Below are 27,825 nucleotides of genomic sequence, written 5' to 3' on the forward strand. Positions count from 1 at the left end.
AGCATAAAATGGATTGATTTATATAAAATACATTGTATATTTTGCAATTTTCATGTAAATTTTACAATAACGCACATGTGCGTCACCGGCATATAGGATGAATTTTTGTTACTCTGTGCCTCATGACGTGCAAATGTGTTATATTTGATTGACATAGATAATGAGGTGGTAGCAAATGATGTTAAAGCTTCAATTTTATCATCAGAACCAAGACAACCAGAAGGACCTTTCCCAAAATACCCGATGATATTTCACCTCTGATTATTATTATAATAATAATAATAATAATAATAATAATAATTATTATTACTAGGGCCCAGGACTTTATGTTATAACATAAGTATTTTTTATTTGGCATCGAATCAAATACTCGGGTGGGATCTTTACATACATAATGAAAATCAGCTGAAAGAAACAAACTTGATAAATAGGGACATTGAATTTTTGCGATGCGTGAAATCGCCAAAATGTGAAAAAAATATGAAATTCTGAACATTCTGCACGTAACTACACCCCCAATGATGAAATATCCATGAGTTTTATTCGCGAAGTAATGCGAAATGTGTGCTTTTCCATGAAGTGAATGCTTTTTCGCAAAATAACCGTGAAATATCATCAAATTAAGTAGAAAACACTCAAAAATCGGCAATCGAGGTTTTGCACGCAAACTGTCTATTTGTAACGAAACGTTTGAACGTTTGCCTAAAGTTTCCTGAGCTGAAGAATGTTTTATCTTCGATCACATGAGGAAGACGCTGCAAATTTGGATTTCCCATGCACATAATCTCAGTTCGAAAACTTTGCTTCCTGTCAAGCTGCATTCCTTTCTTCCCCCGAATATCTACTCAACTTCCACTCAACTTCCAGTTTCATGAACTTGCTAGCTGTAGCAGCGATAACATTAGTCTGTTCCTGCACATCAAGGGAAACAATGGGGTCATTTGTGTTAACTCATGAATGAATTTTGTTTATCATCATGTGATTTTCAACATGTGTTTGTGTATGTGCAGTAGTGATTATTTTATTTGTTGGACAGCAAGGATATCCTTTAAATACATACAATGAATAAATCACTTGAGATACGCAGTTTAGAAATGAAGTGATTTTGTGTTGATGTTTTCTTTCTGGTTGGACAGCTAAGTACTTGTGTATGTGTACAGTATATAAAAATGAAGTAGTTTATCAATTTATAGCTCTTTTGTATGTTGTTTCCTCTCATAATGAAAAAGTGAGTGCCAATTTTTTTTTTCCACCGCTGGTATATACCGCTGATCTAACATTTTATTTACCACTCTCCTCAGTTTTTATTTACCATAAATTTGTCTCCCTATTGATAAGGCATATTTTGACATATTTTACTAATTTTGCATTTTTACAAAATATTTCTTCAATTTTCTCATAATAAGACATATTTCTGTATAATTTCATAATTGTCTTGCATACAATCAGTTATTTTATGATTTATTATTCGTGCCTTTAGTGCAATAGAAGGAAATTAGGAATGAAGAAATTAAAAGCAGATGCAGTCTAGTGCAGAACAATAATACCTCCCCTGTTTTTTATCCCTCCAACAATTGATAGCTGTGTGAACATTATTGAGGAAAAATGTTCTCTCTCATTGTTGTGCTGGCACAGGAAGAAAAAAGGGTCCCCTACTGTATCGGAAATTGAGTTAGAGAATTATAAGATCACTTGTCGTTTAATCCAGATATCTATCAGTGTGTAGCAGTGCGAGGGAATACAATGCCACCTGTAAAGAAATCTCCTGCCGTGAGACTCAGGGGCTTTATTACAGAATTTGGGAGTGATGCATTCTCCACAGACCACAAAATTCTGTTTTGCAAGTTGTGTGAAATAGGAGTAGGATATCCAAACATAACTGCTTTATTGCAGCATTTAGACATGGCAAAACATCAAAATCTGCCTAAGAAAGTTTTGTTTGTGTATTGATTGCCTAGTAAGGGAATTGTAAAACTAAAAATTATACTTTTTTCTATGCTGGTACTGAAAATCATAATTTTGGAACAGGCTTTTTTATCAATAATAGAATTATCTCGGCTCTTAAAACAGTAGAATTTATTAATGATAGGATATCATATGCAGTTTTACAGGGTAGGTGGTGTAAAATTATTTTAATAAACATACATGCACCAACGGAAGATAAAGATGATAATACTAAAGATGATTTTTATACAGAGTTAGAACAGGTCTTTGATAAATTTTCTCAGTATGATATGAAAATTCTGTTAGGTGACTGTAATGCACAGATTGGCAAAGAAGAGACATTTAAACCCACGATTGGTAAAGAAAGTCTTCATGAATTAAGTAATGATAATGGTATAAGATTGATTACCTTTGCAACCTCAAAAGAATTTAATTGTGAAAAGTACCACTTTTAAACATAAAGATATCCATAAATATACCTGGTCTTCTCCAGATGGTAAAACTCATAATCAGATAGATCATATTCTCATTGATAAGAGAATGCATACTAGTATAATTGACGTTCGTACACATAGAGGTGCTGACTGTGCCAGTGACCATTATTTAGTAATTGCTAAATTAAGAGAAAGACTCTCAGTGATAAATCATAAGCAACAAAATCTAAAAGTTCTAAAATTTGATACAGGAAGGTTTACTGATGAAAGAATTAAGAAAGATTACCAAATTAAACTGTCAAATAGATTTGATGTTTTGCAGGATTTAAGTGATGATGAAAATATAAATGAAACAGACGTAAATAAGAATTGGGAGCACATACGTAATGCAATAGAATCAGCAGCTAAAGAAAGTATAGGATACCATAAACCGAGAAAAAGTAAGCCATGGTTTGATAATGAATGTCATAATCTAATAGAAATAAGAAATCAGGCTAGACTTAGGTGATTAAATAACTCTGATGATACAAATCTAAACAATTATAATAGAATAAAGCGAGAAGTTAACCGCACATTTAGAAGTAAAAAAAGAGATTACTTGAAAACCAAAATTAACGAAATTGAAACAAACAGCAAAAATAAAAATATCAGAGATTTATATAAAGGTGTAAATGAGTTTAGAAAGGGGTGGCAACCTAAAGTATACTTGATAAAAGATAAAGACGGTGATTTTCTAGCTGACCCAAGCGATATTCTAAATAGATGGAAGAACTACTTTAATGACCTTTTAAATGTCCATGTAGGAGATAAATCAGAAGTGAATGAAGTCCACACAGCAGAACCTTTAGTTCCAGAACCTAACTTGACTGAAGTTAAAGATGCTATTAAAAGGCTAAAGAATAACAAAGCACCTGGCATTGATTTAATACCAGCTGAGTTAATTAAATATGGTGGAAATTCATTAATATGTCAAATTCATAAATTAATTTGTTTAATATGGAATAAAGAAGAAATCCCTCAACAGTGGAAAGAATCCATAATTGTTCCTGTGTTTAAAAAAGGTGATAAAATGAACTGCAATAATTACCGTGGAATTTCTCTACTCTCAACAACATATAAAATATTATCTAACATTATTTTAACAAGACTAACCCCATATGCTAATGAAATTATAGGTGATTATCAATGTGGATTTAAACGTAACAGATCAAATTTTTCACATCAGACAGACACTTGAAAAAAAGTGGGAATATAATTAAAATGTCCATCAGCTATTCATTGATTTCAAAAAAGCATATGATTCGGTCAAAAGAGATAAATTATATAATATATTAGTAGAGTTTGGAATACCTAAGAAGCTTGTTAGTATGATAAAAATATGCACCAGTGAAACAGAAAGTAAAATTCGTGTGGGTATTAATATGTCTGACAAATTTACAATTCATGATGGGTTAAAACAAGGAGATGCATTATCTCCATTGCTCTTTAATTTTGCCTTAGAATATGCTGTTAGGAAGGTAAAAGAAACTAAAGAAGGACTAAGATTAAATGGTGTGACTCAGTTGTTAGCATATGCAGATGATGTAGACTTACTGGAGGATGATGTGAATACAATTAAGAATAATGCTAAAATATTTTTCAAAACTGCTAAAGAGATAGGTTTGGAAGTTAACAAAGAGAAAACTAAATATATGCTTACAGGCCGAAACCAAGTGTTAGGTAATAATCAAAATCTAATTATTGATAACAACTCGTTTGAACCAGTTTCCAAATTCAAATACTTAGGAGTAATATTAACAAATGAAAATTATATTAAAGAGGAAATAAAAAGTAGGCTTAATTCAGGAAATGCATGTTACTTCTCTCTTCATAAACTTTTATCTTCTCGTTTAATATCTAAGAAACTAAAAGTTAAAATAAACAAAACAGTAATTTTGCCTGTAGTATTATATGGATGCGAAACTTGGTCCCTTACATTGAAAGAGGAACATAAATTGAGAGTATTTGAAAATACGATCCTTAGGAAAATCTTTGGACCTAAAAGGGATGAGGAGACAGGTGAGTGGAGAAGGTTACATAATTTAGAAGTACATAATTTGTATTCATGTCCAGATATTATTAGAATAATTAAATCAAGAAGACTTAGGTGGGCAGGCCATGTGGCACGAATGGGAGAGGAAAGAGGAGTTTACAGGATTCTTGTTGGGAAACCTGATGGTAAGAGACCTGTAGGAAGACCAAGACGAAGATGGAGGGACAACGTTGAGATGGACCTAAAGGAAATCTGTAGGGATGGAAAAGAGTATATAGATCTTGCTCAAGATAGGGAAACATGGAAGGCCTGTGTTGCTGGAGCCATGAACCTTCGGGTTTAAGAAGGCTAGAGAGTTAGTTAGTTATTAATTGCCTAGATTTACCAGAGCTGCCAATTATGTTTGTTTCCATAAAGGTGTAAATCTGACGTAATAGTAAATAAAACTCAGGATAATTGCAGTGAACGATATTTTCAGTATTTTCTCACTACATTCTTCGATTAAAAAGATTCAAACTTTATTTATTTAACACCTCACCCATAGGTGCCGGCTTTGGGTGGGCAAGGCACTTTCTGCACCCCCCCCCCCCCAAATTCATGTAGAGGTAAAGATTTTTTATACACAGTGTTACTAAAGTTCGTTTCCAACGCTTAGGAGGTGATTCTACAAGTGAAAATAAACACAAAAGTTAATGTGACGAAATGCCGAAAACTGCACCCATTCGGAGTTATTGAAGTGGGAAAAGTGGGAAAATTATGTTTACAAGGAAATAGTGGCACAATGGCCAACCATATGACCGCGGCGAAGGGTGTTCCACAAAGAAATGTGGCATGCTCTATTCAAAAAAGTACTTGGCAGATGTGTGAAGTTCATGCGCAAATGATTCCCCAAAGGAAACGAATGGGTCTGTTGAAGTCATGGAGGTAGGGAAGGGTTTAGCGAGATGTGTTATCCACGGAAAGTGATATGTGGAGACTGACAACTAAGAGGAAAGAATATCCATAGTGGACATCACCATTACATAGAAAAACAAAGATGGTGGTGGTGCTGCGCTAGGTTGCATATGTGTCGATATGTTCACTGTGTGCAGAGGGAGGTGCCGAGGGAACCACATCACAGACGATTTTCAAATTGTCTGCCATTAACTTCCACGCAGAGATGACAATGCTGAATCAACGATTGTCTATTGCAAGCAAAGAACCCCGTGGTGTCTGCTATTGTCACTGCAGCGACATTAATGCGTGCAACGAGATCCTTGGCTGACACGACAGGTGTTTCGTATACGAGGCGTTTCATCTCTCCCCATAGAAAGAAGTCCAGGGGAGTGATGTCCGACGATCTTGCTGCCGAAGGGCGTTCCACAAAGAAATGTGGCATGCTCTATTCAAAAAAGCAAATGGCAGGTATGTGAAGTTGCGGTGTTAAATGCTGTCAGGATCGTCCTGACACCAGTACGTTCACTATAGCCAGTGCCCACAACACCTCCCATGTTAATGTGTGGCGCATCCTATCCAAAGAGGGGATATACCCTTTCAAACTCCAAAAGGTAGAAGACCTTTTACCTCAGAACTTTGACCCACGTGTGGTGTTTTGCCAATGGTTTTTGCATCACATGGAAACTATCCCGAATTTTGTGGACAGGGTGTTGTGGACCGATGAAGCAATGTTCACCAAAACGGGCATGTTCAATAGTAAAAACAGTTACGTTTGGGATTTTGCAAATCCACATGCAATTCTCGTGGCACACCATCAGCACAGGTTTGCGGTTAGTGTGTGGTGTGGGATAGTGAAGAAAGAAGAATTTTGTGTTTATTTTCACTTGTAGAATCACCTCCTAAGCGTTGGAAATGAACTTTAGTAACACCCTGTATATTTACACGCACATATATATATTATGGTTTATGCCAACCTTGCCCCCTCAAAAAAAATTGTCTTAATTTGCCGCCTCTGACCCACCCCCACTATAGTCAGTCTTCCCTGGAAGATACTGACATTCCGTATAATGAGAAATTCGAAAGTGTTGTGAAAATTTTTGGCTTTGTTGGAATAGTTCTGCATTTTTTATGACATATTTTTAATTTGTCATGACATACTGGTATTTTGCAGTTTTTATGACATAAAGTCCAAGGCCCTAATTATTACCTAATATAAATACGGGTGTAACTTAATATTTTAGAAAATAGTTTTTTTTTTTTTTTAACTGAAAGTCACAGGAGGGTGCAGGGCATGTTAGTTACACTACTGGATAAACATAGCATTATATACTGAATGTTCATCATATTACAACTTTCTATGAATGAAAATGTGTCTAGCATGACATTTAATCCAATTATAAGTAACTTTGGGCAAAAATTAATGTTCTGCTATTTTATAGTGATTGCTAAAGGCCAGTTCTCTACCTATAGGCCATACAATACAACATTAAACGGAAAACCAATGAAAACTGCAATGCCGAAGGTACACTCACAAAGAACACCCATGCCTAGGCCGGGATTCGAACCTGATAACCCAGCCATCGGTGACAGCGATTGGGAGATGGGGTAGGAATTTGCCCCCTACTTCTTGCCACTTTTACCCCCACGGTCTACAGAGAAAAGAAAACTATCCCCCTTCCAGTTTTAGCATCCAATTGCTTCTACTACCTGGCATTGGAGCCGTGCTGTACTAACCACTCCGCTATGGAGGTTGGCCCCACTGGCAGTGACGGAACAGTAATTTTCTGTGAAGCTTGTATGAAGTAGATAGGTTTAACTGTTAAATTGCTTTACATATATATGTGCCTTTCCCACATGGATAATACTACAATTTACATGTATAGTTTTACATAATGGCCTTGTTCAAAACCCTCAGCTGCTGATGTATGTGAGAGACTTAGTTTAGTGGCCTTGTGTTGCATTAGAAAAATGCACTATTAAGCAGTGCTTGAAATAGAATATGTTAGCTGGAGAGATGTTTGGTTGAGCCTTGGGATTAGCTGAGAGGTTGCTTCTATATGGTTTACATGGTGACAATGAGACATCTGCAGAAATGCCATCCTCCCTCATCCTCTCTCACTTTGAGCACTGACACTAAGTCAAACAATATTATTGATTCTAAAATTTCATGCGCATACACAGATAAACAGTTCACATACTCTTGCAAAAAAATATGCAATTGGTTTAAACTGTTTGATTTGTTGTTTTAAATCCACTTTATACACAGAAGGGTAATTGGGACTGGACCTACAGTTTAAAGTGGGATCTGAACCACTGTGCCATGTGCCTCCAGTGGGTATCGAACCTGGAGCACTTGATTAAAATGCAAAAGTGATTCAAATTAACCAGGTTGTGTTATCCTAGCTTTTCTGCAAATGAGGATTTGATTGAAAGTATTGTCAATTGTTTGTGAAACATTTGTGCGCAATTAGTACAATGGCAACAATTTTATTTCTTAAGAAATTTTTGGCGCAAATTATTTTTTCATTACTTGTCTTTAGCACAAGTTCCTTTTGTGAGAGTTACTGACGATTTCTGGGAATTGTGAATTTCAATCCAAATAGCATTAATAGTTTGTGAATCGTTAGCGTACTTTTATGTATAAACTGTAATGCAAATGCTGCAGAAAATTGAAATAAGTCCATGTTCAATGCCTATTTTAATGTATTTTCAAATAATTTTTGGTGCCTTTTCTTATTTTATGGTGACTTTTTAAGTACCTATTTCAATCATTTTTTGTGCCTATTTGCCTGCCTATTTGAGAGGTTTTTAGTACCTATAAATCTGCACCCTAGTAATCACACTATACATTCTGATAGATTTATGAAAACTTGTTAATTCAGTACTATCTTCCCTGAATAGTTTTCCAGCACACGCTAGTAGATTGGGTCTCACCCCAATAAAAATCCAGCCTACACTTCTGCCTTCTACGAGGGTCACTATTTATATTTTGAGCCTAACAATGAAAAAACAGGAATTTGGCATTTAAAACTGCTTTATTGTTTTTCGAAGTATTCTCCTTTATGGTCAATACACTTTTGCATTCGTTCGAACCATTTGTCAAAGCAGTTTTTCCAAACTTCTTGAGACACCTCCATAATATGGTTTTTGAACGCATCAACGGCGTCTTCCGCCGACGAAAATCGTTGTCCACGCAATTTATTCTTGACATTCGGGAACAAGAAGAAGTCATTGGGTGCCAAATCAGGACTGTACGGCGGATGACCCATCAATTCGATTTTTTGACTGTTCATAAAGTCAGTTGTTAGACGAGATGTGTGACAGCTGGCATTGTCTTGATGAAGAATGATCCAACGGCGTTTGTTTGTTTTCCGTATTTGACCGAAGACCTCTGGCAAACAAATTGTTGTGTACCATTCAGAGTTGATCGTTCTACGTTCCTCTAAAGGCACAGTTGCCACATGACCAGTCTTCCCGAAAAAACAGGCGACCATTTGTTTCGATGTGCTTCGAGCGCGAACAACTTTTGTTATGATTGGGTTCATCTTGAAGCACCCATACAGTCGACTGCTGTTTACGTTCCGGCTCACATGCATATATCCATGATTCGTCACCTGTTACAATCTTATATACGTCTTTTGAAGCACCACGATTGTATTTATTGAGCATTTGTTTGCACCAATTGACGCGAGCGTCTTTTTGAGTTTTTGTCAAATTGTGTGGGATCCAACGAGAACATACCTTTCTCACAGCTAAATGATCATGTAATATTTTATATATGCTGGTGAAACTAATGCCTATGGTTGCCTCAATCTCACAGTATGTCACATGACTATCTTGCAGTATTAGGTTTTGCACAGCATCAATGTTTTCTTGAACAACAACTGATTTTGAACGACCTTCGCGAATCTCGTCGGTGAGCGAATGGTGGCCACGAATAAATTCGTTATACCAGCGTTTCACAGTGGCAAAGGATGGGGCTTCATCGCCAAATGTGGAAGTAAGTTGATCGATGCACTCTTGTCTTGATAATCCACGGCGAAAATCGTAAAAAATCATCACACGAAAATGTTCACGAGTTAATTCCATTTTATTGTTGTCGTGCAATCTCCAAGGCAACATACGTAAACAACACAAATCAAGCTATTGACAAAACATTTGAAGTACATTATGGTCAATAATGCCAGACGATTCCCTGCAAACGTCAAATCGTGCCTAACTTCAATCAGTGTTGCCAAGGCTCAAAATATAAATAGTGGCCCTCGTATATCCAAAATCTACCGCTGAGATCTGTGGCAGATTGGTTAACACAGCGTGCTACAACATCAGGTTTGAACCCCAGCCTGGGCATAGGTGTACTTTGTGAGTGTCCCTTCATCAATTTCATACCATCACTCAACATACAAAAGAGCTATAAATTGATAAACTATTTCTTCATTTTAATATACTGTACACATATGCAAGTACTTAGCTGTCCAACCAAAAATAAAACATCAACACAAAATCACTTCATTTCTAAAATGCATATTCGGGGGAAGAAAGGAATGCAGCTTGACAGGGAGCGAAGTTTTCGAACTGAGATTATGTGCATGGGAAATCCCAATTTGCGGCGTCTTCCTGATGTGATTGAAGATAAAACGTTCTTCAGCTGCAAGTGGTAGGAAACTTTTGGCAATTGTTTCGTTACAAATCGACAGTTTGCGCGCACAACCTCGATTGTCGGTTTTTTCATGTTTTCTACTTAATTTGATGATATTTCACGGTTATTTCGCGAAAAAGCGTTCATTTCGTAGAAAAGCACACATTTTGCATTACTTCGCGAATAAAACTCATGCATATTTCATCGTTGGGGGTGTAGTTACGTGCAGAATGTTCAAAATTGCATCTTTTTTCACATTTTGCGATTTCGCGCATCGCGAAAATTCAATGTCCCTAGCGATTGGTATTGTAGAAGTATATATTCTCTCAAAAGAGAAAGAAAGGAAATTCGACCAATGTTCTCTTGTCATTTAAAACCAAATATTATCTATTAAACGAAAAGTTCACCATTGTCAATAAACCTATCTGAACATAAGGTGGATTTAAATAATAAATTTAATAGAAAAATTCTCCCAAAATTTCTCTCCCACTGTCTACGTCAGGCCAGTACCCAGGGGAAGAATGAACACCATGCCCCCCCTCGAAGCCTGAAATATTTAAATGTGTAAAAATTTCAATTTTGTTCTTACATAAATGAATCTGTTTCTTGCGCAAAAGTCTTCAGGCTGCAATATTGGATGGTTTTAGTTTTATAATGCAAGGCTAGCAGACTTCCGATTCACCGATTTAGTCAGGACAGTGCGTTACTTTCAATCCCTGTCCCGACTTTTTCGAACTGCAATCGTGATGCGAGAATGTCTCTTTATTATTGTTTTTTTTTTTCTTAACTCACAATTAGACATGTTCTTTATTGTAATATACTCCATGAGACCTTAGAAAGATCGTTTCGCGGGCTTGCTGCAGACGACAATATGGGTATGTGTCTGCGAGAACCATTCAGGTCCGCGAATGAGCGAGCCCGGTTGCCACAGCTAGCTCGCTAAAGCCTTCTGGAAGGGTGAGTTTGTTCGGCTAAAGAGCAGACGACACAAGAGTATCGGCAACAGTGTGCGAGCGACGTCTGCTGTTAGCCCGCGAAGCGCTCTTTCTAAGGCCTCCTGCAGTATAGTAATTCCTAGTACGCAACATTTAATTTATATATAGCTATATTATTTTCAAAACATAGAATTATTATGACTTTTCAATGAAGCTCAAACTTTTTGAACTAATTTGTAATATAAATTTGGGTCTGGCCCCTCCCTCAAAGAAATCCTGCGTATGGGCCTGGTCTACGTCAATGACAGAAATGCAAGCAACATTTTTATTTATTTTTAACCAAATTAAAGGGATGTGAAGAATTTAAAAGAAAGAAGAAAGAGGGGAACGACTGTTGCTCTACTTTAAAAATGGTTCTTCTTCGAGGATAAAAAAATAAGAAGGATTTACTCCAGGACCTTAACACAGTGTCCCACGAGCCTCTCTTGACTAATACTGTCAAATATGAAGTGATTTTATGAATAAAATGTTCCGCCTGTTTACGTCAGATTTGGTAGTTCGAAAACGGTATAATTATTTCGTGTTACCTTACGCAACAGCAAATTCATTTCATAAAACTGTTCTGAATACGAGACTTGCGTCAGTAAACAAGCATTTCGTCTGTTAAAGTATCAAAAGAAAAAGAATATCGTCTTTCAATGTTCAAGCCTCTAGATATTTTCCATTAATAATGTCTAATCACAATAATAAGTTAGAAGAAATAACTCGCATTTTCACAACTACCAATATTCTCGTTTTTCTTCATCACTTCGAAAATTATTTCTCAAAGATATCTGCTATACTACAAGAAAGCACTTGAAAATTAATGTAAAAGTTAAACTACATGTATACCCAACGACATTTACAATATTGGAGGGACAGAATACTTAAAAATTGTTGTTTCAATCGAAGGTACGGGCATGGTGTAGTGGTTAGAGTTCTCGATTGGGTTGCTAGCGGTCCCAGGTTCGATCCTCCTTAGGAGGTGTTCTTTTTCAAATTCTCCTTTTATTATAAACAAGAGCATGGTAACATTATGTGTAATAGCAGTGTATAGTGGCTACATTGTTCTGCATATGGAATTTATAAAAAAAATAAACAAATAAATGAACTGACACAGTTCAAAGGGATATTTTCATGTATAAGAATATGAATTATGATAATAATAATTGTGTATTGCTTCAAAGACATTGACAAATATAATGAAATAACTATTTATATTTGTGGCAATTCAGGATATACTAATTTTACCCCTTTTCCCACTCTAGTTCAATGCAAGGATACCTCTGCAAATATCGAATGAAAAGTTCTGATCATGTGCAATTCTCCATTAAATGTTTTCCCCGAGTCGTACTACCTTCGTTTTCTTTGATACAAACAAGTATTGTTTGCACATTAAATGTAGGAGGAGAGTTGCATCTACATTTCACATTGGTCAGCTCCTTCTACTTGCTTTCAGGAGCGAAAGCTCGTAGGGTAGTGTTTACCGTTCAGGACTGTCAATCTGATGGTCGTAGGTTCAAACCCTTCCGGTGGCAGAAAATTTTCGAAAGTTTTAGAGCTATCCCATTGTGTTCATTGTCTACGCCGTGTGAAACGGAATGATTCAGTTTGGAATTAACGATGGGGGATGGGAAATATTAAATTACAAACTCTCCATTTTAACGAACCGAGAAGTGGACAAAATTTGGATAATTCTTGTAAATATTAAAATTACATTCATGTTTTTAGTGGTATAATCGCAGGTAAAATCAAAGATCTTACATGGAAGATTTTACCTTGCTCTGATCTAAGCCAAAAGGCATTTCGAACCGATCTAGTACATTCTCCAATACATTTCAAAATGTTATTGAATGTTTCATGTCGATAATTTGACCAATGCATCAATTCTTGACGCTGAGACGATATTTTCTGCAACTACCTCTTCTCTTCAGTCCCTTCTGTTCTTCTCTTCTCTTTTTCCTTCTTCTCTCCCCTCTTGCTCGCTCTGCTTTTATCTCATATCGCATTCCCTCCCTTTCTCGCATCTTATCTCCATCCCACTCATTTCCACTCCTATCTCTTCTCCAGTCTTAGATTTCCGACTCCACTGCACTCTTCTCCTCTTCTTTTCGATCTTCTATTTTTCTCTCCTTTACCCTACTCTCCACTCCTCTCTTCTCGTCTCCTCTTCTCTCACCTCGTTTTCCTTCTCTTTTCTCTTCTTTGCTCCATTTTCCTCATCTCACCTAGAATCTTTTTCCATTCTCGTCACTACATCTCCTCTCCTCATCTATCCTCTCTTTCTTCTCTCCTCTACTTTTCCTCTTCTCCTTTCGCTTTCTCTTTCTCCTCTCCTTTGTCACCTTTCGTTTTCTCTCACCTCTTTTCCTTTCTGTAGACTCATCAGCGATGAAATACTAGAAAACTTATTTTTTTTTTTTTTTTGAGAAAGAATTTTGTCACTTGAGATATAATAGTGATATTTTAAATAATTTTATACAATAATACTTGTTTTTATTTCTTTCGCGTATTTTATAAATATCTATTGTGCATGTGGCAACCCTGAAATTGAGTCTAACTCTACAGGCAACCCACCAACGACTTGTGTAAATTGGGTTGCCTAGTATAAAATGTCGTTGTCCTAAAACTTTTGAGAGACACTGTACTTAAGGTTTTTTTTTTTTTCATACCCCAGACGAAGTTCAGTTCATAAGTTATGAACCTTCAGAATATTTTGCATTGGGTTCTTGATAAAATTAACTACCATGATAATTACGTTTGCTTTCCGACCATTCTTAACTGTGCAGGGTACAGTTTCACATAAAATGGACATTTAGTAAATTCTGTCCAAGTTCATTTGAATACTCCAAGTATTCCATTCTATGAACTTCTCCTTATGTGGCAGTTGCATCTCTTTATGCAGATTTATAAAGCTAAATAATGACTATTAAAATGTTCTTATGGAGAATGACAATGTTCCCTCTTTAAAGCACTGATCCAAACCATGACATTTTTGGAGTAATGATATCTTCCTGTACTTTTCTCTTTTCCTTTAACTCTTTCCCTGGTGGCAAGATTATGAACTTGCCGTCTCCATCCTGGTGGGCAATTTAAACAAAATAAAAATAAAAGACATGTTTATTATTTTTGTTTGACAACAGCCACAAAGATTAAATCTTTTCTTATACAAAGTTAAATATCAGTAAAGGTTCAATGAAAGCATATATTTATAATGTATTAGTTTTAGCATTATAGCAATTTTAGTATTAGTAATTTTGCTGTGTCGATCCTGGTGCGCAATTTCAGTAGTTATGTTACTTATGAAATTTTCGTCCAAAAATATTCGCAAAAAGTTAAATGTTTTTTTTACACTTGAGAAATCAATTTTGATTCCAGAATCTCTTGTAAAAGGGACAATTGTAGGCACAATGTAACTATTTGTCCATGCAGTGGGGGTAAGATCACAGTATCTTCACTATCACTTTCATCTGATCCATTGAAAAAGATATTACATCTTGAATTTCATCAAGTTCGGGAATATAGATTTCATTTTCACTTTCTTCATCTGCACAAATTTCATTCACTACTCTTTCAAAATCTTGCAACTTGATCGCCCGATTTCCCTTTCGAGATGCCATTCTTCTTTCCTTTGGTCTGCCGCAAACACACTGAGCTCTGGAACACAATAAGAACTATGGGGATAAAAATAGACTTGCACCTCACAAAACAATGACTCAAACGTTTCCGAGGTGAAGAGCGATCTTTCCTCAACACTTGCGAAAGATTTCAGAATCATGTGTTCAGCTTCTAGGCAGCAGGATAACTCAGACGAAGCACATGTGTCTAGGCATGAAAACACACCCACGCCAGAGAAAGTTTGGATTCTCTACGGCATGAAAACATGCCCACGCCAGGGAAAGTTTTAATATTTTATGCTGTTCTTTTTATGTGAATAGAAGTATAATGCTTCATCTCATTACAAATGTACAGTATGTACCCACCAAACTCAAACCTTAAGCACCTGCGAAAAACCTCAGCTGAGCATGCAAGTGAAAGCAAGGACCTTCCTACAGATGCAGACAATGAGACTGGGAGCTTATAGTGCCAAAATCCCAATGTGTGCCCATGCTCAAGGAGCAGAAACAAAAAAAATAACAATTGACCATTCCTTTCCTACATGTTCTTTCAAGTCTTCTTCAAATTATTCTTCTTCTCCCTTTTACATCCTCCTTGTGGGACATACACTTGGATTATTTCCATTAATTTTCCTCTTATATTCATTTCTAGTTTTATTATTCTGTCATTTACCCTCTCTACTTCCTCACTTATTCCACTTTGACAACAAATCCAACCCCACTTCTGCTGTCCTCTTTGGTACCTGCACAGTACAGTTTATAGACTTCCTTCAATTTCATTTCTCCTCTTCCTTTCCATTTGATTCATTCATTCCAGATGTTGATTCCTCTTCTCTCCATTAGATCCACTATTTCTTCAGTCCTTCCTGTCAGTGTTCCAATATTCGATGTCTATATTTGTAGCCTGCATTGTCTCCAATTTCCAGTCCAGTCCCCTTTTCTTGAATTTTTTATGCTTTCAGCCATCAGCTAATTGGGCCTGTCACAGCCAGGGACTGTGAACCGAATTTGAACTCGAACTGAAACATGTTCCAGTTCGACTTATAGTTTGCACTCGAACCTGAACTGAAATGTTTCGCTACATTCTGGTGCACCATAACCCTCCGTGTACTTTCAGTTTCAGTTCAGTTCCGGAATGAAACCTCATTGTGAACACTTTTGGTTCGCAGCCGAACCTGAACTGAAATGTTTCGCTACATTCTGGTGCACCATAACCCTCCGTGTACTTTCAGTTTCAGTTCAGTTCCGGAATGAAACTTCATTGTGAATACTTTTGGTTCGCACTCAAACCTGAACTGAAATGTTTCGCTACATTCTGGTGCACCATAACACTGTACTGTACAGTGTACTGTACTTTCACTTTAAGTTTTGTTTCGGAATAAAGCTTCGTAGTGAACAATTTGGTATTTTGGGGGCTGCCAGATCCGAATATTTGGAAATAGATAAGATCCGAAATGCCATTAAGGCAGTGTTTCTCAATTTTTTTTGCCTGAGAGTCCCCTTTGACATAATTGAATATTTCTGTGTACGCCCTGAATTCTCAATATTTTATATACCTAAAAATTGTATGAAATAAGTGTGAAAAATGACACCAAACACGAACTCATTGCTTCTGAGTGGCAATATGTTTGTAATTCGTATATCTTGGTCGTGTTTGGTGTCATTTTTCATATTTTATAGCCCATATTTCAATTATAACAAAATAAATGTAATATTGTTACAACATAAAAAAATAACATTGTTGATTCAAATAGTCAGTAGGTGACTCACTAGTCACTACGTCCGTCCGGTCCAGTTTCTATTGTGTCACCACCTGTAGGAAGGGAACAGGAAGTATGTATTTTCCAACAGTGCCTTACATCGCATTGCATTCCCGATCCAACCAATCACGTGGCCTCCTACCCGACTGCCATGCCATCAAACTGTTTAAATCCAGGTACTATAAATAACCCTGTTCATACAAGATATTAATCAAATCCACATTGGAATCGTGTTTTTCGCCACAGCTGCAGCGCAATTCAAGAAACAATTCTCATATCGGCATTGTCCAAGAGTGGTGGTCATTGGTTCTGCGGTCACGAAAGAAGTTTGATCGACACACTGTCGGCTTAAACCACAATACATTTTCATTACTTTTCATTGTGGTTACTCTTGGGAGGGCGCATTTTTCCCACTTTTATTGCGAGAGCGCACTTTTCCCAGGCGCATTTTTCCCGACACCGGTGGTTTTGGCTGCACCAGCCACCCAGGTAAGCGTGGAGCGGTTGTTCTCAAGTGTGAAGTTTGTAATGTCAGATTTGAGGTACAACCTTTCCTCTCCAACACTTGATGATCTCATGGTCTTGCGGACGAATGCTTTATTCCAAAAGCGTTCTGATCAGCACTTGCCAGCCTTAAACCAAGATGAAAATTCTTTCAGTTCCTCTATTAGCTCCAGTAGTGTTTACGAGTTCGTCGAGGAGGAAGGTGAATAGTCGTTGACTTTCATGCTCACATGTTTGCTGTCGTTTTTCATAATTCTCGTTTGGAAAGACATTTAAAAGATTCACATTGTAAGATTTATGTATGACCTAATTTCCTTTTTTATTCAAAATTTAAATAATACTCCCTCTGTCTCATAATTATAGTCCGGTATGCCAAAATGGTAGTACAGGAATTACAGACGAAGAGGCAGGTGGAAAGCACGCGCATGAGGAGAGGCACAGTAGATCAGTCTTCAAGATTGTGAAGGGGAACAACGTGACCGTATCTCAACGAGCAACAAATACCGCCCAGACGATTACCAAAAGGCGGCGTTGGGTTTCAACACGCCGGTGTGGCACTGTATGCAAACCGGTCTAGCAAGGCACGCTGCAAATCGTTAGTAGAGCACTGCTTCAGTGAGTACGTGTGAGAAGAACAGCCATGAACACACAACCCACGATAGGAAGCAACAGTGCTAGCAAGAACCTCACGGACAGTGAACGACAGGCAGTGTACGAGTTTTTGTTGGAAAACAGTACGGCTGGCATAGTGAAGAAAGGTGCCATGACAAGTGTGGCCGAGAAATTTTATGTAAGTACGAGAACAGCACGTCGCATTTGGCAACAGGGGCGGCAATCGTTGAAAAATGGGGCATAAAATGATCAGAGTGCATACGAATGCGCTGAAGCCATTATTGACTGATAGCAACAAGACGGAACGTCTAAAATTTGCCTTGTCAATGCTGGATCCTACCACAGTCGATTGTCCTGAAAGCGGAAATCCGAAGTTCAACATGATGATGGAGACAGTTCATGTGGATGAAAAATGGTTCTACCTGATGAAGGACGGTCAGAAATTGTACTTGCTGCCCAACGAACCAGACCTGCAGTGAACATGTAAAAGCAAATATTTTATTCCCAAGATCATGTTTCTGGCTTCCGTCGTCCGGCCTTGTTGGGATCCTGGTCGCAAGCAGTGGTTTAATGGTAAGTTAGGCATTTGGCCATTCGTCAGCAAGGAACCTGCCAAGAGGAACAGCAGGAATCGTCCTGCTGGTACAATCGTCACCAAATCATTAACTGTTACCAAAGATGTTTACCGGGACATGCTCATCAACAAGTTAATCCCAGTAACAGATGCACAATGGCCTCGTGGACTGCGTGCAGGAAAATCCAGGTGTCCGTTCAGCCGGACAATGCGCGTCTGCATATCGTTCCCAATGACCGCACCTGGATGGATGCTGCAGCGGCCATTGGATCTCGTATGCCAACCTCCAAACAGTCTGGACATGAATGTTTTAGAACTGGGCTACTTCCGGGAAATGCAGTCTCTTCAGTATCAGGCAGCTCCACAAACTATTGATGAGTTTATCGCCGCCGTTGAAACATCTTTCTCTCATCTGACAGGCGACAAGCTCAACAACGTCTTCCTCACTTTGCAGTCCTGTCTCATTGAAATTATGCGCGTCCAAGGTGGGAACAACTACAGGATTCGCCATATGCAAAAAGCACACTTGAACCGCCGCAAAATCCTGCCATCTCACTTGGAGTGTCCTCGGAACATTTACGACGAGGCTACAGCAGGACTGCAGCACTAGATCTAGCTCGTTGATGATGGGATGACAACCTTCCTGGACCAATAATCTCTCTCATCTTGATGTTTTATTTGTTGAACTTCTTGGTCACTTTGTATTGATCCTGGATTGATAATTTTTATTTATGTGCTTTTGGATACTTGATCGGCCAATTTGTACTGATCCTTGAGTAATAAAGTTGTGCGACTCATTCTCGTTTTTCATTTTCTTCTTCTGTATACACCAATGTCACAGTTTGAATATCGGACAATTATTATGGGACAACAAAAAAAGGTGTACCAGACAATATTTATGGGACAGTGGGAGTAGCTGTTAAAGTGCAAATACTATGTTACATACGAGGAGGAGGAACTCGTACTACAAAATTATGACATGTATCATTTACAATCAACCAAAGTTTGTGAAGCATATTTTTAAGTGCTTTTTCTTTAATCCACGGTTATTTGTAGGTGTGAAAATATCCATCGAGGATAGATGCTTATTGCGTTTTTAATAAATTAACAGTTCATACCCTATTTTATTTTAATTTTCTATTTTCAGGAATTCAGAAACAAAATTATGTAATTATATACAAAAGAGTAAATGCCATTTTCCATGAATTGGAAAATTTGCTGCCATAGGAAAATCTAATGTGTATTAAACTTATTGATGTAGTTTTGCACGAAAATGGACACACTTATGAAGCTAGCCACAGCTCACATAGAATTGTATCTGTTTTATTAACTACAATTTGGTTGCTGTACTGTGATGACATACGCCACTTTCATAAATGTATTTGTTTAACTACAATTTGGTTACTGTACTGTGATGTCATACGCTACTTTCAGAAATGTATGTTTGATTAACTACAGTTTGGTTACTGTAATGAAGATACGTAACTTTTTTCACAGTTAATTTTCATCCCATTGTTTGATGCCATTTTGAACTGAATCAACTGAGGGAAAAGTGACGCGGCGGATTCATATAAACTTTTCGTTTTCATTTCACAGATAATTACAAAAAAAAAATACAATTGTCAGTACAATGTGAGATACAGTTCTTAAATGAAGAAAATGTAAAGTTACTCAGTATTTTTCTCTATCTCAAACATCGCAAAACGTGCCCAGATCCTTAACATTTGGGTCTGGAAACGGTTTAAGTTTGAGAACTGAAACTTAACTGAAAACTTTCATTCCGGGCCAAACTGAAGGGAAAGTTCAGACCATCCAATTACAGTTCAGGTAGATATACTCCGGTTTTGTTCCAATTTTAGTTCGAGAACTAAAAATGAACAGAAGGGTTTCATTCCGGGCCGAACTAGAAGTACAACTTCAGATCATTCTAGTTACGGTTCGGATAGATATGCTCCGGTTTCATTCCAGTTTCAGTTCGAGAACTGAAAGTGAACGGAAAGGTTTTATTCTGGGCCGAACTGAAACTAAAACCCCAGATCATTTCAGTTACGGTTCGGATAGATATATTCTGGTTTCATTCCAGTTTCAGTTCAAGAACTGAAAGTGAACGGAAAGGTTTTATTCTGGGCCGAACTGAAACTATAACCTCAGATCATTCCAGTTACGGTTCGGACATATATATTCCGGTTCCATTCCAGTTTCAGTTCGAGAACTGAAAATGAACCGAATGGTTTCATTCCGTGCCGAACTGGACGTAAAACATCAGATCATTCCAGTTCTGATTCGGACATATATACTCCGGTTTCATTCCAGTTTCAGTTCGAGCCGAACTGAAACTAGGTTTCAACTGCAGTCCCTGGTCACAGCCTACACCTGGGTGGTGGGGTTCTCCGTTACATTGTTTTTCTGTCAGGGTTCCAAATTCCTTAACCTTTCTGGATCCCTCCAGGCCCATAAGGCAGTGGGGGCAAACTCTTTTATTCGCCATGAGACAAAGCTGTCGATGGGTATCTGTGGGATTTGCTGAGTATGTCCATGCCACTGACACCCTCCCCCACATCCTGATAGCCTTGCCGCCTCGATCTGGGACTGCTTATTTAGGTTTCCCCTTACGAGAGTGGTTTCACTATCCGCCACCTGTGACCTGTCCAGTAGCTGAGGCTCACCCTGGATACAATATATGTACTCATGTAAATTTCCAACTTCCATCCAACACCAGACTGCATAGATCCATTCTCTTAAGGTGGAAACTGAACCTCTTGTCCTTGAGCAGAATTAAGAGACATTTTTCACAATCTTGCAATAAAATCGTTATCAGTAATGCCACAACATATGCACACATCAAGATATGGAGAGTACTACTGTATGTGACTGAAATGTAACAGCTAGTGTGTTAATTTAAGATTACATTATAGCTGATAGCATTGTCGGGCATATTTCTTCAGTTAGTGAGTTGTAATGCATGATTAAGATGTGAATAACCTGTTACATGTGTTATGGATATTAATAATTGTCTTTATTTTCAGTGCCAAAGTATTGTGGAGGAATATGACGAGAACTTAATTGATTTATTTTCAAAGAATTCTGAAAATATAGACATCAAATTGTGTTCTGATATTGCTAAAGTCTGTGATTCAGTCCACGAAGATTATGATTATGACTTTGAGGATAAAGAAGAATTGTGAGGATTATTTAAGATTATTGTAACAACAATTTAAAAATGCTGTGTTCTGTGATTGGGAAGAATGGTGAAAATCATCTTCAGATTTTTTGAACAACGAAGAAATGGTTCTGTAATATATTGTTTGATAATGTTTCTGCAAACAGTATTTTGTTATTGTTATTGCAATAAAGTTTTTTAAATATAATTTTCATGATAATTTTATTTGTTAATGGGATAATACTGAAAATAATACATTTTAAACATACTAGAAATCATTATATACAGGGTGACAAGAAATAACCCGTACAAAGTTTGGCGTATCCTGCCAAGAATGTAGTGTACCGTAGCCAAATAATTGTTGTGTTATTGGATTCTCCATAGTCTTTTGTAACTGTACCTGTTGTTTCGGTTTCATAACAATTACAGTCTTTGTGTTTCAGACTGTCAACCAAACACAGTGCAATTTTGGAACTGTGGCGTCAAGGAAAGCGTCAATATGAAATTGTTTGTTTGCTGGGTGTTCCAAAAATGACAGTCTCAGATGCAGTTCGGCGATTCAAGGAGCTCGGCCATGAAGGCGACTGTCCCGGAAGAGGAAGAAAGCCTACCGTCAACACATCCCAGAACCGCAAGATCATCAAAAGAGAGTTCAGCGAAATCCGAGGGTCTCCATGAGAAAAGTTGCCCGTGAGATCGGGATCAACCGCGAATCGGTGCGGCAAATGGCAAAAAAGAACCTCAACCTCAAGGCGTACAAGCTCCAAAAAGTTCAGCTTCTCACGGATGAAAGCAAGCGCCTGCGACTCAAAAGATGCGCCCTCTGAAGCGCCGGGCCGCAGGTCAGCAATGGGAGCGCATTCTCTTCACAGACGAGAAGCTGTTCACCGTGGAGCAGGCGCACAACCACCAAAACTACAGGACCTGGTCTGCAGAGGCTCCCGGTACCTCAGCCATCGTCGAACACCGCCAAAATCCGAAGTCGGTCATGGTGTGGGGCGGAATTTGCGCAAGCGGCAAGATGCCCCTGGTTTTCGTGGATCAAGGGGTCAAAATCAACAAAGAAGTGTACCGCCGCGACATTCTCGAGAACGTCGTCCTTCCGTGGGCCCAGCAGCACTTCGGCGATACGCAATGGACATTCCAGCAAGACTCCGCTTCGGCCCACAGAGCGAAAATGATGCAAGTGTAGTGCAGAACCCATTTTCCAGACTTCATCGCATCGACGGAATGGCCGCCCTACTCGCCGGACTTCAACCCAATGGACTACAGTGTCTGGTCGATTTTGGAGGCCAGGGTATGTGCTAAACGCCACCACAGTTTGGAGTCGCTGAAGCAATCGCTGCATCATGAGTGGAACCGATTGTCGCCCGAGGACCTGTGGCCCATCGCCCAAAATTTCAAAGCCCGTTTGGACCTCTGTATCTCCACCCAGGGAGGCCACTTCAAAACTGGCTGAACATCTTGTTCATAAGGTCCCATGTCATTGTTCTACAGTGTTGTTTTGCTCAATTGTTTCGGTTTAATAACTTTATGATCACAAACATTAGTACGGGTTATTTCTTGTCACCCTGTAAAGTAATTTGAGACTTTGCTGGCAACATGGAATAGTTCTCTTAAAAGTATGAGGGTAAGTCATTATGTAAACATGATAGAAAAGAAAATTACTTCATGTACTTTTACAGTTTATGTTTCCACACAATACCCATGCACATTCACATACTTATTCAACAGTTTCACCAATCTTTGAAAGCTGGCAGAAAGCAGAAAAGAAGGTTCTGCAGCAAACCTGTATCCTTGTTATCATTGTTGAAATGGTGATCAAAGAAATGGAAATAAATGGGTAATTAGTTTAGGCTATAAGTTCCCAACCAAAAGTGTTCAAGGTTCCTGCATTTTTGTGCATTGCCATTGAGGAGAATGATGCCTTCACTCAGGAAACTGAGACTTTATGCAGCAGTTGCTGTAAGGTAGTATCACAATATATACACTGTGATATGTTCATAACACAAAGAGGTTCGCATTATTCTTTTATGATTATGCATTTGATAACTTCCATTAATTTTGCTTTTTGACGCATCCTTAACAAGCACGTTATTTTGTTTTACCAACCAAGAGACCTGTTTAAGCTTACAGTGTTGTTTTTACTGGCAAGAAACCAACAATCACACACAGTCTTCAATGTTTATGAGTAAACAACTGCATTGCTAACAATTGGCAGCATTTGCTCAAAGAGAGTGTTTCTTTTCTATTCTTAAAGGTAGCAAGTCTTGGTAATGAAATCCGAATGCAAACATCTATTATTGTGTTTGGTAAAAAATTATGTATGGTGTTATAGTGTGTGGCTTTTTTTTTCTGTGATAAAGAAAGGACAAGAAGTTAGTTGGATATGAGAAGTGCAGTTGGCATGACATGCGAAAGTTTTTCACGGAAAAAGGAATATTATATATCTTAAGTAATTCGCGTGCAAGCGGAAGTTCGCAGAGGAAGTGAACAGTACGTGCTGTGAAGTTAACTGTGATGCTGTGGAAGACAATTTTCCAGTCATTCACGAGTGTACGGTGTGCAAAAATGTGACAAGTATTGAGTCATATTGCACGATGGCGGCCGAAGTATGTGGCTGTCTCGTCTGTGACTGAATCACATTCACACAGCGATTTAGGTTCCTTTCTGTGTCCTGACAAAGGAACTTCGAATCGAATCGAACGTCAAGTGGTGAATGCTACTGTGATAGGACATTCTCCAAGTAACTGAAGTTTTCCCCTTGGTATGTATGGTGTAGACCTGACCTGTCCAGCGGAGTGGCTACGATCGTAAATACTGCACATCATTGAGCCTCATTGGCACTTCTATGGTAAAATTCTTGACCTCGTCTAGTTCCTTCGAGCTGCTTGTTGTGAAAGAAGCTAAATCTAAATCTGTCGCATTAGGAATTGTACATTAACAAGATTATGCCATGCATTGGAATACATCCTAGCTAGACAGTTAATGATTGGTTCTCGGAAGTAACAATCTCTGATGTTCAAATATTTATGTAAATTTATAAAAATGAACACTTGTTAATTCATTGTGTAAGTCACGATATAATTCATCGTTCTTTTGTTTTAAAAGGTGATTATTCACACTGTTATCTATTTCGTAATGAAGAAGGTAAAATCGAGGCCAAGACTTAAACATAAGCAAACAATGGATTTTTTGTCATTAATACGCATTTAAAATGCTTTCGTAGGCCTTATTGGAAAGTTTTCCTTTACTTTGACCAATAACAGAAATAAATCTTCAAACAGGACCAATAAAAGTTCATTTACATCGCTTGTGTCAAAAGATATACTAATAAATCGGCTGCCATTTTGAAAACGTCCACCATTGCTGACCAACAGGACCCTTTCGGCACGTATGGATATAATTGGAAAGTTCACAGCCAACTTATGATTTTTGAACCTTTTGTGAAAATTAATTGCTCCGTTACTATTTGCTATGTAGACATGAAATTTTGCACACTGATTCAAAATACTAAGGGATAGAAGTTATCGTACAGAAACGTTATGTATATTTCTTCAAATATCAGTGATGCCTTCCCAAAGTATATTGCAAAATCTCAAAAAAAAAAAATTTTGTTCTTGCATATCTCTGCTTTTCCAAGTATTCAGTGGATTATGGATATTCATTACAGTATGGTAACATTTTTATTATTTATAAATTACTAGTTATTATTAAGTACGATTACATTAACATCGGACATGTAAAGCGGTTTCAACATCACGAGAAATAGTAAATTTACCATTCATTTGGGAAAAGAAAGATGACATGAAGCATCCAAGAAATAAAGTTGACATTGGCATACAAATATATATTCAGACCCTCAATTTTGTGTTTGAATATAAAATACTAAAGTTTACAAAATAATTTACAAAAGAGTAAGACATTTTCTTCAACCATCAGTGTTGCCATCTCATAATAATAAAGATTTCTAAAAAATTTCATTATCATTTATTTTTTAAAAAAATATTCAACCAATGATACATATTCATCCAAATCAGGTATTTGTTTTTATTTTTATGTGGTATAATTTTATAATCTCGTCAGTGTTTCAAACCAAAAACATTTACAATATGAGTAAGGAATGTAAAAATCAGCTCATAAAACAAATATGTGGTATGAAAAAATGAAAAGTTCGATTTACTATGGCATCCAAACATATGCTACGTTAAGTTTTTGGATTCTTGATAACGTGAAATCAACAGAACTTCACTTTAGTGTGAGAGTCTTCAAAGCATCCTATGAGAGACAAAGGAACTACTATCCGTGACAAAAATATTGAGCCCTCGGTTTTGCGTGCTTGTAAAATTGTACTCCATGGGAGGAAAAATGTCAAATATACCTCATTGGAAAGCTACAAGTGTCTGCTTTTAGACAAAAGCAAGACAAACTGATTTTAACTCTGTTTTCTATTCAGACAAAAATGTTCGTAAAATTGTAGTTTTTTCGGGTGTTTATTATAAGTCGAATTCAATTGTGTGTACCTTCATGTAAAACCGTCGTAAAAATATGATTTTTTTTGTGATTTGAACCTTGTTTATGTGGAAATATCTCAGCCAAATATAAGGATACTATCATCTGTGGAACAGTCACAATTAATGATTAATTATGATGTTGCAATCTCTGTAATTGTCAGCCCAATGGTCATGAAATGCATATTAAAATGATGGCCGTGGAATAAAAATCAAACTGTCATATCTCATTCTTGCACACTGTGCGAATTGAAAACAACAGAGATAATTGTTTTCCTTGGCAACCGGTTCCCGCGCAATTCACATCGTTGCTAAGATCGCATGTAGAGCATTGCCAAGCGTCGCCACTTGCCCTTTAAACTCCACGTCCAAGCAGCTTTGATACGGGAAATGAATCGAAACCATGTGTTGCGCAAAGGAAAGCATTGTATAGATGCCGAAATTTTCTTTTGTCACTTCTGTGTTCACATTCCTGCCATGAATTATTGCCTGAACTCCCATATAGCCATAATAATTCTTACGTGCATTCTATCCAGGCAGCCGGTCTCTCACAAGTTCGCGTGTTTGTTCGTACGCACTGTATTGAGTGGTGGTGGTTCTGTGAAGTGATTTTTTTGTTGCATGAAAATGGCAAGACTGTAATATCATAGTTGTGCAAAAGAAGTTATAGTCGGTGCCAAGATATATTTCGACCAGGGGATACGAATTGTACATCTCACGACATAAAGTGCACGGCGGAGTGTTTGGGGGTTACGTCAGTACAGTGAAAAAGGTATGTAAAGAAAAAGGGAACAACAAAAATTTGCATCGACCCAATATTTTATTGGGCGAGTTTTTCCAAGGTGTGGTGAGATGAAGGATACACGACTTTTATTTTAATTATCTAGTTCAACAGAATCCATTACAGGCTCGGCTCGTGCATTATTTTCCTGGGGGTTCACCGAAGTCATATGACACATATTCAGTTTCCGCAAATAGACTTTCTTCAGGAAACAAAGGGATAGGGGGTCTTAAAAGATTGGTACATAATTTTGTAATGGAATGAAGTTTCATAGTAGAGGTGTGCGTATAAATTTAGGACTAAAACTAAGTACAATAAATTGTGCATCTATGAAAGAAATTTCGGGATTTATGGGCATCAAGGACGTCCTCGGGATTTGTTCCAGGGATGGGAAGCTAGATCATTTTTTTCTAGGGGGGACAAACGAGGCACATTTTTCCTTGTGATAGTACTGTTCTTTCAAAAAACACTCCTTCAGTCCCTGCAACGTCTTTATAATAATCATCATAAATTACTGTGACTGAAATGAAATTATATGTGTGTAATAAATAGTTTTAGGTTGACAGTAATTTTCCAGGCGGGTGTGGCCCCCTTTTCCCCTTCCGGACGTCCATGCCTGCAATTATAAAACTACTAATCACAATGGTCCTACAATTATTAAAGGGAAATGGCAACCAATGGCAAATGCGTACTAGAAACCTGAGAACCTTTCATTGGAATGTTACAGCTTTTTTTTTTCTATCTTCAAATTTGGAGTTGGTCGACCAGCACACGCTTTATCTCTAATTTTCTTTCAACAGACGAGAGGGTATGTTTCCGTTAATTGAATACATTTTAGCGGTCATTTCTTACCTGCGCAGACAGAAACACCTACACTGCATCAAATGACGTAACATCCTTTGGAGCATCAATATTTTCCAACAACTATCCAAGCACTTCGAAAACTTACAAACTTGAAACATTGACACCGACAGGGTTTGTCACGTCTTCCTTTCTTGTCTAAGATCGCGGCATTCTTTTACTTTCACATATCCGAGTGTTTCCATCTTTAAGGAAAATGTCTGAATGCATGCACGAGTTATTTTAGTAATGTATTTCTTTTATTTTAATTCATCGTGTCTAAAATATAATTCCAGATTTCATTCATTTCTACTCATCTTTCTCTGCCACAATTTTGCAATAATGCCAAGAAGTTCGGTACAAAAATGATTCAACATAGAAGATTGAATGTGTAACGAATGCGCTTCAAACTTGAACCTCACAGCAGGCGCGGCTCGTGCATTATTTTACCCGGGGGTTCACTGAAGTGATGTGACATATATTCACTTTCCGCAAAATATACTTCCT

The 27,825-nt window shown here is 37.6% G+C and overlaps 2 protein-coding genes across 2 annotated transcripts in view; both read left to right on the forward strand.

Annotated features, from left to right (window-relative positions):
• The window catches only part of sel (canopy family protein seele), a 60,296-nt gene extending 38,902 nt beyond the window's left edge, over positions 1-21,394 (forward strand). Inside the window, exon 5 of the mRNA XM_083142504.1 lies at positions 21,053-21,394. Within this exon, the coding sequence (XP_082998630.1) occupies positions 21,053-21,211 (159 nt within the window). The 3' untranslated portion in view covers positions 21,212-21,394. The remainder of the gene's footprint in view (positions 1-21,052) is intronic.
• A 606-nt stretch (positions 21,395-22,000) lies between these two features.
• Positions 22,001-22,378, forward strand: LOC146004160 (uncharacterized). Its single transcript, XM_083142826.1, has one exon. It carries the CDS (start codon positions 22,001-22,003, stop codon positions 22,376-22,378), a length of 378 nt encoding a protein of 125 aa, XP_082998952.1.
• Positions 22,379-27,825: the final 5,447 nt, after the last annotated feature.

The sequence above is a fragment of the Lepisma saccharinum genome, chromosome 21 (assembly GCF_977018435.1).
Source record: "Lepisma saccharinum chromosome 21, izLepSacc3.1, whole genome shotgun sequence".
Lineage (NCBI taxonomy): Eukaryota > Metazoa > Arthropoda > Insecta > Zygentoma > Lepismatidae > Lepisma > Lepisma saccharinum.

Excerpts from the sequence above, each read along its gene's own strand:
- LOC146004160 (XM_083142826.1), top strand. The coding sequence starts at position 22,001 with ATGCGCCCTCTGAAGCGCCGGGCCGCAGGTCAGCAATGGGAGCGCATT.